The sequence below is a fragment of the Piliocolobus tephrosceles genome, unplaced genomic scaffold (genome assembly GCF_002776525.5).
Source record: "Piliocolobus tephrosceles isolate RC106 unplaced genomic scaffold, ASM277652v3 unscaffolded_35490, whole genome shotgun sequence".
Taxonomy (NCBI): domain Eukaryota; kingdom Metazoa; phylum Chordata; class Mammalia; order Primates; family Cercopithecidae; genus Piliocolobus; species Piliocolobus tephrosceles.
Window position 1 is genome coordinate 6,724 of NW_022319299.1, and position 13,180 is coordinate 19,903.

Consider the following 13,180-nt stretch of genomic DNA (forward strand, 5'->3'; position numbering starts at 1 on the left):
CTGGGATTACAGGCTTGAGCCACCGCGCCCGGCCCTTTATCTCCATCTCTAATGAGTCTCCCTCCCTCCCTCCCTCCCTTTCTTCCTCCCGTCCTTCCTTTCTTCCTCTCGTTCTGTCACCCAGGCTGGAGTGCAGTGGTGCGATCTCAGCTCACTGCAACCTCTGCCTCCTGGGTTCAAGCGATTCTCATGCGTCAGCCTCCTGAGTAGCTGGGATTACAGGTGCCCACCACCGCACCCCGCTAATGTTTGTATTTTTCCTAGAGACGGGGTTTCACCATGTTGGCCAGGCTGGTCTCAAACTCCTGACCTCAAGTGATCTGCCTGCCTTGGCCTCCCAAAGTACTGGGATTACAGGCATAAGCCACCGCATCCAGCCTCTCCAGCCCTTTAAATATTGCTGATTCCCACGGTATTTCTTTTTTGCTCTCTTTTCTTCCCAGTTTTTAGTTATGTGCCTTAGTGATCTCATTATGTCCCCCATTCAGCCACCACCTTTATGCTCATGATTCTCAAGTTTATTTCTCCAATCCAATCCTTTCTTCCAGCTCCAAGCTGCCTACTGGACATTTCTTCTTGGCTATCTCATAATTAAATAAAATCCAGCATGTCCAAAATGGCGTTACTATCCTTTCTAAATATGCCTTTTCCTTCTGCCTTTAGGATCTTGGTTAACCATATTGCTATCTAGCCAATTATCTGATCCAGAAAATAGGTATTATTGTCGACTCTTCTGTCTCAACTTCTTCTTTAATTAGTCTCCATGTTAGAAATGCAGGGTAAGGACCAGTCACAGTGGCTCACACTTGAAATCCTAGCACTTTGGGAGGCTGAGGTGGGAGGATCCCTTGAGCCTAGGAGTTTGAGACCAACCTGAGCAACATAGTGAAACCCCATCTTTACCAAAAAAAAAAAAAAAAAAAAAAAAAAAAATTAGCTGGGCATGGTGGCATATGCCCATAGTCCTAGTTATTTGGGAGGCTGAAGTGGGGGGATTGCTTGAGTCTGGGAGGTCAAGGCTGCAGTGAACTGCAATTGCACTACTGCACTGCTGAGCAATAGAATAAGACCCTGTCTCAAAAAAAAAAAAAAAAAAAAAAAAGACACACACACACACACAAGTGCTTTACAAAGTATGTTATAGTCAAGTAATCAAAATGATCTCTAAATGGATGTTCAGTGAAATGGGGGAATATGCTTTTGTGGGAATGGAGGGGATCAGAAAGATAAAAGAGAATTAAAATGTAGTCCTTTAATAACTAACATTTTAATATTGATTTCATAGAATGAAATGAAGAATCACCTGGAATAATTAGCATTTCCGTTTGTGTTTAGCTGTGTGTGTGTGTGTGTGTGTGTGTGTGTGTGTGTGTGTGTGTAAGGTATAACTTATTTGCAAGCTATTCTGATTTCTTCCCTTATTTTCCAGGAATATTTTGAAAACAATTGCTCTGGGTCAGATGTTGTCCTTGTGTATATGTGGGACAGCCATCACCAGCCAGTATTTGGCAGAAAGATACAAAGTGAACACCCCCATGCTTCAGAGCTTTATCAATTATTGCTTGCTGTTCCTAATTTATACAGTGATGCTGGCATTTCGATCAGGTATGTCAAATGTGGAAATTACCTTTTCAACAAAATTATCTTCATAAAAATTACTAGAAAAGTATGACACCTCTGAATTCTGTGAAAGTAGTAACTAGAGACTTATGCATAATTCTCTGAAATTGTTGATTAAAGTAAGTCGCACCATACTGTTTGTAACAGAGAAGTTGTCCAAAAAAAGTGTTTTGTTTTTTTTTTTTGAGACGGAGTCTTGCTCTGTCGCCCAGGCTGGAGTGCTATGGCCGGATCTCAGCTCACTGCAAGCTCCGCCTCCTGGGTTCACGCCATTCTCCTACCTCAGCCTCCCGAGTAGCTGGGACTACAGGTGCCCACCACCTCGCCCAGCTGGTTTTTTGTATTTTTTAGTAGAGACGGGGTTTCACTGTGTTAGCCAGGATGGTCTCGATCTCCTGACCTCGTGATCCGCCCGTCTCGGCCTCCCAAAGTGCTGGGATTACAGGCTTGAGCCACCGCGCCCGGCCAAAAGTGTTCTGTGTTGTTGTTGTTGTTGTTGTTTGTTTTTGAGCCAGGGTCTCACTCTGTCACCCAGGCTGGAGTGCAGAGATGCAATCTTGGCTCACTGTAGCCCTGACCTCCCAGGCTCAAGTGATCCACTCACCTCAGCCTCCCTAGTAAGATGGGACTACAGGCGTGTGCCACCATGCCTTTTTTTTTTTTTTTTTTTTGGTAGAGAAGGGTTTTTGCCATGTTGCCCTGGCTAGTCTCTTAACTCCTGGGCTCAAGCGATCTGCCCACCTCAGCCTCCCAAACTGCTAGGATTTCAGGCGTGAGCCATTGGACCCGACCTAAAGAGTATAAATGTCATTACAAGTTAGGTCCCCCCGCAATTTAAAAAATATTTTAAAATATTAAGATGATATTAAAAACACTTAAAGTCAAGAACCTTACTCTCCAAAGTATTTACTTACAACTAAATAAAGATGGTAAATGGAACATTAGTTGATTGTGTAGATCTCGGTGGTCGCCTTATTTTTGTGTGTGCAGTGACATAATCTTGGCTCACTGCAACCTCCACCTCCTGGGCTCAAGTGATTCTTGTGCCTCAGCCTCCTGTGTAGCTGGGACTACAGGCACACACCACCACGCCCGGCTAATTTTTGTATTTTTAGCAGAGACGGGGTCTCACCGTGCTCCTGACCTCAAGTGATTCACCTGCCTTGGCCTCCCAGAGTACTGGGATTATAGGTGTGAGCCACTGTGCCCAGCTAATTTTTGTATTTTTTGTAGAGACAGGGTTTCACCATGTTGCTCAGGCTGGTCTTGAATTCCTGAGCTCGAGCAGTCCTCCCACCTCGGCTTCCCAAAGTGCTGAGATTACAGGTGTGAGCCACTGGGCCCAGCCACATACATTATTATTAACCAAAATCAATAATTTACCTTAGGGGTCACTCTTGGTATTGTGCATTCTATAGGTTTTGACAAATGTATAATGGCATACATTTACCATTACAGTATCAAACAGAACAGCTCCACTGCCCTAAAAATCCCTCTGCTCCACCTATTCATTCCTTCTTCCCTCCCCACAAACTCCTGGTAGCTACAGCTTTAGTGTTGCCCTGTCACCCAGATTGGAGTACAGTGCAGTGGCGTGATCTTGGCTCACTACAACCTCTGCCTCCTGGGTTCAAGCGATTCTCCTGCCTCACCCTCCCTAGTAGTTGGGATTACAGGCACGTGCTACTACACCCGGCTAATTTTTGTATTTTTAGTGGAGATGTTGGCCAGATTGGTCTCGAACTCCTGACCTTACGTGATCTGTCTGCCACGGCCTTCCGAAATGTGGGGATTACAGATGCCCGTCCAGCTTCATTATTTTTTAAAACTTTAGTTTAACCCTTCGTTGTAAAGGGGTTTGAAGGTCTGATTCTAAATTTACTACTTGCTTTTGAATCATGTGGCCAACACAGCAGAAGAAAAAGCCTCACAAAGGTTAATGAATCCAGTGAAGAAGGACAGCACTGTGCACACTCAGGAAATTACAGTAATTTATTTCATCCCATGCACCAGCTATCTAAAGGTTTTTATTGAAATTTAGGGCTGGGTGTGATGGCTCACACCTGTAACCCCAGCACTTCGGCAGTTGGAGGTGGGAGGATCACCTGAGGCCTGGAGTTCTAGACCAGCCTGGGCAATGTGATGAAACTCTTTCTCTACAAAAAATATAAAAATTACCTGGGTATGATGGCATGTCCCTGTAGTCCCAGCTACTTGGGAGGCTGAGGTGGAGGATGGCTTGATCCCAGGAGGCTGAGGTTGCAGGGAGCCAAGATGGCACCACTGCACTCAAGCCCAAATGACAGACCAAGACCCTGTCTCCAAAGGAAGAAAAAAAAAAAGAGCTGGGAGTGGAACTATACATGGTTAATAATCCTATACTTTGCTCTTTGTGGAAGCATTGGCCTTCAGGAATTCGGTGAGACTCCCAAATATATCAGTGCAGTTAGTCTCCCTAAGGGATGGTTGTTAGGTACTTCCTATGCCATTTGATGCTAGGAAGACTAATTCTGTGTTGTTATGTTTTTTTTTTTTTTTTCTTCTGAGACGGAGTTTTGCTCCTGTTGCCCAGGCTGGAATGCAATGGCATGATCTCGGCTCAGTGGCACAATCTCAGCTCAGTGCAACCTCTGCCTCCCAGATTCAAGTGATTCTCTTGCCTCAGCCTCCCTAGTAGCTGGAATTACAGGCACCTGCCACCATGTCCGGCTAATTTTTTTATTTTTAATAGAGACAGGGTTTCTCCATGTTGCCCAGGCTGGTCTCGAACTTCTGACCTCAGATGATCTGCCCACCTCGGCCTCCCAAAGTGCTGGGATTACAGGTGTGAGCCACTGCACCCGGCCTATTTGTGTGTTTTCAAGATGTTCCTGCTAATTGGATTTTACTGATAATTATTTGGTTATGATTCTCACTACTTTTATTTGTGAGTTATCTTGCCATAAAGCCTTCTCATATATGTGCCAACTCTGCATCTCCTGTGATGCCAGATTCTCCAAAGTAGTGAATCCAATTAATTTGAATAAATATAATTTGAGGGAATAAAATGTGTTTCTTCAGTGTGCCACTAAGTCTTTTCTCAGACTTATCATGGACTTATTTTTCACTTGAAAGCACATCTCTTCCAAAAGAACGATCACATGCAGACTTTTCTTTGAAGAAGCCCATGGATAGAAGTTAAATAACCAATTAATTTCTAGGAAAACATTTCATTTCCTAGGATAGTCCGTGGCTTGTCAGAAATGGCGACATGCAAGCTCATATCCAGAAATTTTATTTCTGTTATGATAGGAAAGGGATTTTAAAAAAAGTTTTTCTTTTAAGTTCTGGGGTACATGTGCAGAATGTGCAGGTTTGTTACATAGGTAAACATGTGCCATGGTGGTTTGCAGAAGCTATCAACCCATCACCTAAGTATTAAGTCCAGCATGCATTAGCTCTTTTCCTTAGGGCTCTCCTTCCGCCCTGCCCTCCCCCACTTGTACAGTGAGTCTCCACCTGTACAGTGAGACTCCACTGTACAGGTGGAGTCTCATTATGTAAGCCCAGCTGGTCTTGAACTCTTGGGCTCCAGCTGTCCTCCACCCTTACCTCAACCTCCTGAGTAGCTGGCATTACAGGTGCACACCACCATGCCCAGCTAGGAAAGGGAATTTAACCACTTTTCTCTTACTTTCATTCTGGTGCTTTTATTGAACACTTGGTCTCTGATGACATTTTAACTAGGGTTTCATACTAGAAAAAAATCTAACTCTGGTGAGCTGTTGCAGGAGTTTGGGTTATGAAGAATGGAAACTGGGAGGGGGCCACGCTGGAAATACACAATAGCCAGGCATGGTAGCTCACGCCTGTAATCCCAGCACTTTGGGAAGCTGAGGCAGGCAGGTCGCTTGAGCTCAGGAGTTCGAGACCAGCCTGGGCAACATGGTGAGACCCCATCTCTGCTAAAAATACAAAAATAATTAGCTGGGTATGGTGGCGTACGCCTGTGGTCCCAGCTACTCAGGAGGCTGAAGTGGGAGGCTGGCTTGAACCCAGGAGGCAGAGGTCGCAGTTAGCTGAGATTGTACCACTGCACTCCAGCCTGGGCAACAGAATGAGACCCTATCTCAAAAAAAAAAAAAGAAGAAGAAGAAGAAGGAGGAGGAGGAGGAGGGGGAGGAGGAGGGGGGGGGGGGGGGGGGGAAATTCTTGCTTCTACTCTTTGATCTTCAAATCAACATGTATGGTATCATTTGCAAATAACATACTGACCCAGATTTCTTTCAACCAGGCAGTGATAACCTTCTAGTAATCTTGAAAAGAAAATGGTGGAAGTACATCCTGCTGGGACTAGCAGATGTGGAAGCTAATTATATGATTGTCAGAGCCTACCAGTACACAACTCTAACCAGTGTCCAGGTAAGAGGGAGCCCTCTGACCACTTTGGATTTTATAGCTTCAAAAGGAGAACACGAAGTCATACGTGTTGACCTAATTTTATTGAAAAACTGTTCAGTTGAAGAAAACCTAAACACAAGTGGGTGCTGTTTTCTAGTAGAGCATATGCTCTAATGAGTAATGTTTCCTAGAATTAGTGAAAATGTATACCAGTTAAGCTGCCCCCAAACTGCTAATGCTGTGGCAGAGCAGTTCCTACCACAATAAGCATAAATATTTAGTTGGCAGTTGATGCTGTGGTGTTGACATGTGTTCTGTTTTATATGCTGCTGAAACATGGCATATGAAAGTAGATATACCTTTGTTCTATAGGAAAGTTGGAGCTTTGCAAGCATAGTAGATATTCATGACAAAGGAACCATTGGAAGAAACCCATTAGACATTTTTGGGAGAGGTGGTAGCCAGAGTTAAAACTCCCATTCCTGTTTCTTTGTTAGGTTTATTCTTGCTGCATTGAAAGAAAAATATTCATTCCTACATTGCAGAGGTTTTCAACTTTGTAAAGTTGAAGACAATTGATTTCATTTGTCTTAATGTTAGCAAACTATGGGATGTGTCATAACATTAACTCACCATTACTAACTACAAAATGTTTTATAAATGGAGGTGAAAGTGAGATAGACTCAAATGCCAGGTTTAGATGTCACAGTTTAATAAGTTCATAACTTTTTTTTTCATTTTCTTAAATAATAAAAAAAAGTTTGTATCAGATGTGGGATTTGAAGTTTATAACTTTTTGATATATCCCTTTCTCACTATACAAAATACAGAGATGTTCTTACTTGACTCTAAATTTTAGGGACTGGAAAAATTGAAATTAGACTTATTTTGCATAGAAAATATAAGGATTGTTGAGAACTCAGTATTTTCCCAATGTGAACCTACATTAAATGTTATTGCCAGAGTGCCTTATATTAAATACTTTGTTGTCTGTAACATTTTGCTAAGCATTGTTCTCAGCAAACCTCTTGGACTTTGACCAGTATGGGTTAAAAAGCTGAGAGAGGAAATGATTTATTAAGACAGACACCATAGGAGGCACACAAAGAACCTAAAGTTTCGCAAAAATTAAACCCAGCAGTTACCTAGAGAATGAAGCATGAGAATGAAGTTAGTTACCTAGTATCACTAATAGGAGTTAGTGCTCTTTTAGCATTGGTTAATGAAGTATATGTAAGTATGCAGAAAATGGCATTTTCTTGTCACATCTACTCTCATAATCTCACATACATTTTAATTACAATTCCCAGGAACTTTGATCTCTAATAATGATAAAAAGTTTGGAATTGGTGCAAAGCCTAAACACAGTTAAACAGAACACTTACAGTTGGATATTTGCAACTGAAGTTCATGCCTTCTTTCAATTTCAAAGAAATTGAAAACAATTTCTTTCACGCAGCCTCTTAGAAAAACCTAAGCATTTGGTTGCTAAAAGTCATGCACTTACGGCCTTAGTGAGGAATGTATTATAAAAAAGGCATCTAACAAGGTCATGTTTTCTCCAGCAGCAGAGATGGCTGTCACAGGACTGATTCAAGCTGGTTCTCCACCTGAGTAAATCTCTGGCCTGGGTAGTCCAAAAGGATGGAAATTTGGATTAGGTGGTCTTTGAACCTTCTTCTTAAGGGTTCCTTAGAAGGTTCTGTAATTACCAACAGTCATGGAATAGTTCACGTGAAGATCATGATGTGGCCTAGGTTTCTGCTCATGTCCCTTCCCACTTTACTGCCACATCAACCCATTTCCCACTCATGGCCTGCTCCTTCTCTCCTGTGCTGCTCTGTTCTTCCTAGAATGCAGTCCTTTTTGAAGCCTGCTCCCCTCATTGTCAAAGGCTAATTCAATTTTCATGTTCTCTTCTATACTCTATTGTACCTCTAATATGGTCTAACTCATTTTTATACTAACCACGTGGCAGAGTCTGCCTTAGTACCCTGCTTACTGTGACTATACAATAATTTTTAAAAATTAAATTGATACTCTTAGAACTGAAACAATCAGAGAAGACATCCATCACCAGGAATACTTTTTTTTTTTTTTTTCTGAGGAGGAGTCTTGCTCTGTCACCCAGGCTGGAGCACAATGGCATGATCTCGGCTCACTGCAGCCTCCGCCTCCCAGGTTCAAGTGATTCTCCTGCCTTATCCTCCTGAGCAGCTGGGATTACAGGCATGCGCCACCACACCTGGCTTTTTTTTTTTTTTTTAGATGGAGTCTCATTCTGTCGCCCCGCTGGAGTGCAGTGGGGTAATCTTGGTTCACTGCAGCCTCGGCCTCCTGAGTAGCTGGGATTACAGGAATGCGCCACCACGCCCAGCTGATTTTTTTTTGTATTTTGAGTAGATATAAGGTTTTGCCATTTTGGCCAGGCTGGTCTCAAACTCCTGACCTCAAGTGATCCTCCTGCCTTGGCCCCCATAGTGCTGGGATTACAGGCATGAGCCACCGCTCCCGGCCACCAAGAATGCATTTTGAAAAGAAGGTTCACATGTCTGAAGGTGATATCAGATGAGAAGTCATGGAATGTTAGAGTCGGAGGGAACCTGTGTGATCATTTCATCTGATCTTTTTATTTTATATTTTGACTTGGAGAGTGACTGGCTGGGGACCACACATCTAGCTGGTCAGTGTGGGGCTGGGGCCTGAGGTCTCTGGAGCTCTGACCATGATGTTAGGCAGCTACCTCATTGCCCAACAAAAATTGTTAGAGCAAATTTAAGTTTGATTTTAAGACACAAGGATAAAGGAATCTTCTGTGGTAGTTCTTAGAATGTCTTTTTCTCCTTTTTTTTGTTTAAGGAATGTAGTTGAGATTTTGTTAAGCCATATGGCTGGATTCTGCTGGTGTCTTCAGGGACAGGGTATTATCATTTGAATCGTTTAATGTTTTGCTATTCAGGCAGGCTCAATAAAGCACTTAGGAGATTAGAGTTCTGCAGCTGGAATAAATAACAAGGCAAGATGCCATTCCTACACATGATGCGTTGGACTCCACTGATGCTACTGCAGTGAAAGGCAATCAGTAAACAACTGTGGACAGGATTGAATGGGCTGCTGGAGATTAGGGGCCTGTCTTGTTCAAGACTCACCAGATACGGAGAGAATCAGGGACAAGGTTTGAAACAACAGGGGGAGCAATAAAACAGCAGTTTCAGGACTATTATTGGTATAAGGAATATATTTCTTCCTTGAAAGAAATACATTGGAATGCATCAAGAATCTCTTGAATATATTTTATCCTTGAATGCACATTAATTTTGTGAATTTAAGAATTGAACGAATTCAGTCTCTTTTTTATCTTTTATCTTGCAAACAACTTTGGGCCTGCTATAATTTTGGCATGCTTAATCCCTCTGCCTTCCAGATGAGCAGTATCAGGTGTATAGCTAGTGTTTTCTGGACCTATTATCAACAGGTGATGGAGAAGCACCTGAGGAAGATGAGCAAGAATATTTGCCGTGAGCATGAGTGTGTCTCATGTGGTGGGGTTGGATGCTTTGTCAGGGAGATGGTGTCTGTTCTCTCATAGTAACCGGTGCTTCTTTGTAGCACTTAGCCCAATTCCAGTGAAATATCTGGTGTGATTATTTATTCCATGTCCTTTCTAGCTTTGTGTGCTCCTGAGAGCACAGCTTGCTCTGTCCTGTTCACCTCTATTTCTAGCTGCTTTCACAGTGTCTCACACATGCAAGGTGTTTAGCAAATATTTGTTGGCTGAGTAAATGGTTGCATGCAGGAAAGCATGTTTGTCTACCGAACTTAAAGATACACACAGGGCCAGGCATGGTGGCTCATGCCTGTAATCCCAGCACTTTGGGAGGCCGAGGCAGGCAGATCACCTGAGGTCAGGAGTTTGAGACCAGCCTTGCCAACATGACGAAACCCCATCTCTACTAAAAAATACAAAAATTAGCTGGGCGTGGTGGCAGACGGCTGTAATCCCAGCTCCTCAGGAGGCTGAGGCAGGAAGAATTGCTTGAACCCAGGAGGCGGAGGTTGCAGTGAGTCGAGATTGTGCCACTGCACTCCAGCCTGGGTGACAGAGCGAGACTCCATCTCAAAAAAATAAAATAAATAAAATAAAATAAAATAAAATAAAATAAAATAAATAAAAAAAATAAAAAAATAAAATATAAAAATAAAATAAAATATAAAGATATACACAGGTGGGAGCATAGAGGTAAAGAGCACAGGCCCTCAGCAGAATTCTTGTGTTCAGCAACTGACTCTTCCATTGTATTTTATTATTTTATTTATTCATTTATTTTGAGACAGGGTCTGTCTGTATTGTACAGGCTGGAGTGCAGTGGCACCATCACAGCTCACTGCAGCCTTGAACTCCCAGGCTCAAGTGATCCTGTCACCTTAGCCTCCCAAGTAGCTGGGACTACAGGCGTGCAACACCACACCCAACTATTTTTTTTTTTTTTTTTTGTGAAGACAGCGTTTCACCATGTTGCCCAGGCTGATCTCGAACTTCTGGGCTCAAGCAATTTGCCCACCACAGCCTCCCAAAGTGTTAAGATTACAGGCCTGAGCCCCTGTGCCCAGCTGTCATCCCATTTTTAACTATGGCAACTCATTTCACTCTCTGTACCTTCATTTTCTCATGTATAAAATTGGATTGTAATTTCATTCTCATAGAGTTGTTGTGAGGATTACATGAGTGAATCCAGGTAAAGCTCTTAGTATAGGGCTGGCAATAATAAATGCTCAATAAATACTGACTCCTATTATAAATACTGACTCTATTATTTTTTAATTACTCATCTTTTTTTTTTTTTTTTGAGACGGAGTCTTGCTCTGTGGCCCAGGCTGGAGTGCAGTGGCCGGATCTCAGCTCACTGCAAGCTCCGCCTCCCGAGTTTACACCATTCTCCTGCCTCAGCCTCCCGAGTAGCTGGGACTACAGGCGCCCGCCACCTCGCCTGGCTAGTTTTTTGTATTTTTTAGTAGAGACAGAGTTTCACTGTGTTAGCCAGGATGGTCTCGATCTCCTGACCTCGTGATCCGTCCGTCTCGGCCTCCCAAAGTGCTGGGATTACAGTCTTGAGCCACCGTGCCCAGCCAATTACCCATCTTTTAGCTAATGAGAGATATGTTTTAAACTGTTGATTCTCTTTCCATGCAGCTTTTGGATTGCTTTGGGATTCCTGTGTTGATGGCTCTGTCGTGGTTTATTCTTTATGCGAGGTACAGAGTGATCCACTTCGTTGCCGTGGCTGTCTGTCTGTTGGGTGTAGGAACCATGGTTGGTGCAGACATACTAGCAGGGAGGGAAGACAATTCAGGTAAGCTTCAGTCACAGAATTTTGTTTATGTTTTCACTTTTATTCTGCAAACTATATCTTTTTATAGTAAAAAGCAGAAAATACATTCTGGTTAACTACATTTGAAATTATATTTTTAGATTTACTTGTATCTGGTATTTTGTAACTACCTCCACAGAACAATCTGTATGTTCCTACCAGCCTACAGTTTTTCTTCCTTTTTGTTGCATTAAATAGTTTTGTCTGTCTCTTGAGAGCAAAGTTTCTTTATATATTTGCAATCATCTTTTGTCTCATACATTTAAGATTGGTTCCTGGAAAACCTACTGTCAATTCTTTTTTTCTTTTTTTATTTAATCAACGAAGAAACTTGTTCACTGGAGTATTTCTTTTTAAGTCGCTGTGTAGGTGAGAACACTTTGCCTCACTTTGTGTTGAATTCAGTTGATAGTATAAAATGTAATTAAGGTCTATTAATTCATCCAAGCTTCAAGTGAGTTAAATGTCTCCTTGGATTGAGAGAGAAAATTACAGTTGATACTATAAAATCTAATTAAGGTCTATGATTCACCCAATCTACAAGTGAGTTAAGTGTCTCCTTGGATTGAAAGGGAAAATTACTTTGAAAGCAGGTTCCCATTTTTCAAATTGACCCAACTCTTCAGTGAACTCCATTAATTTGTCATGTCATGGAATCATTTTCTGAGGCCTTACATTATAATATATTCAATATATCAATTTCTAGCCTGTTAGACTTCTGAGGAGTTAAATTATGAAAAATCACAGCAGAATTGAACCAGAAAGTGAGAAGAGTAAGAGAGTAAGAGACTTTAAACTTCTAGTAACCAGGTTGGGTGCGGTGGCTCACACCTGTAATCCCGCGTTTTGGAGGGCCAAGGTGGGTACATCACCTGAGGTCAGGAGTTCGAGACCAGCCTGGCCAACATAGTGAACCCTCCGTCTCTACCAAAAATACAAAAATTAGGCCAGGCACAGTCACTCACACCTGTAATCCCAGTACTTTGGGAGGCCAAGGTGAGCGGATCACTTGAGTTCAGGAGGTCAAGACCAGTACAAATACAAAAATTAGCCAGACCTGACGGAGGGTGCCTATAATCCCAGCTACGCAGGAGGCTGAGGCAGGAGAATCACTTGAACCCGGAGGTGTAGGTTGCAGTGAGCCGAGACTGAGCCACTGCACTCCGCACTCCAGCCTGAGCGACAGAGCAAGACTGTCTCAAACACATGCATGTGCATGCGCGCTCGCACACACACACACACTCACACATAAACTTCTAGTAACCAGTTTCTTCTTCCTTAGCGTCATTTAAATGAACACGAGTCAGATGACCGCGTGGAGGCATGCTGTAGAGGTTCACCTGTTGACAGTGTTTTGCTTTTTGTGGCTTATCTTCCTGCAGGGAGTGATGTATTGATGGGCGACATCTTGGTCCTTCTTGGGGCTTCCCTCTATGCCATTTCGAATGTTTGTGAGGAATACATCGTGAAGAAGCTGAGCAGACAGGAATTTTTAGGAATGGTGGGCCTGTTTGGAACAATTATCAGTGGTATACAGCTGTAAGATTCTACAATTTTTTCTAAAAACAAAATAAGCAAATATATTATAGATAACTACTAATATTCATTATTTATTTGGCCCAAATTCACATCTGAAATTAGTATTAGGTGGATGCAAGAGTAATTGTGGTTTTGCCATTACCTAATAACTTGCTGAGTGTCTATTAGAGGATTGTTAAAATATCAGGAATTACTTCCTATTCTCTTAAAACATGTGTGTTGCTTAGGATTCCTGATTAGCATGTGGTAGAGGCATTTACCAGTAAGGAGTT

At 42.4% G+C, this 13,180-nt stretch overlaps 1 protein-coding gene across 1 annotated transcript; it reads left to right on the forward strand.

The window, feature by feature from the left end:
• Positions 1–1,421: 1,421 nt before the first annotated feature.
• On the forward strand, positions 1,422–13,172 carry LOC113222839 (solute carrier family 35 member F2-like; the record flags this gene model as incomplete). The annotated part of the gene is made up of 4 exons (XM_026452433.1): positions 1,422–1,605; positions 5,894–6,021; positions 11,192–11,351; positions 12,752–13,172. Coding segments are annotated over 4 exons (633 nt in total), but the record flags the coding sequence as incomplete, so codon positions are not given.
• Positions 13,173–13,180: the final 8 nt, after the last annotated feature.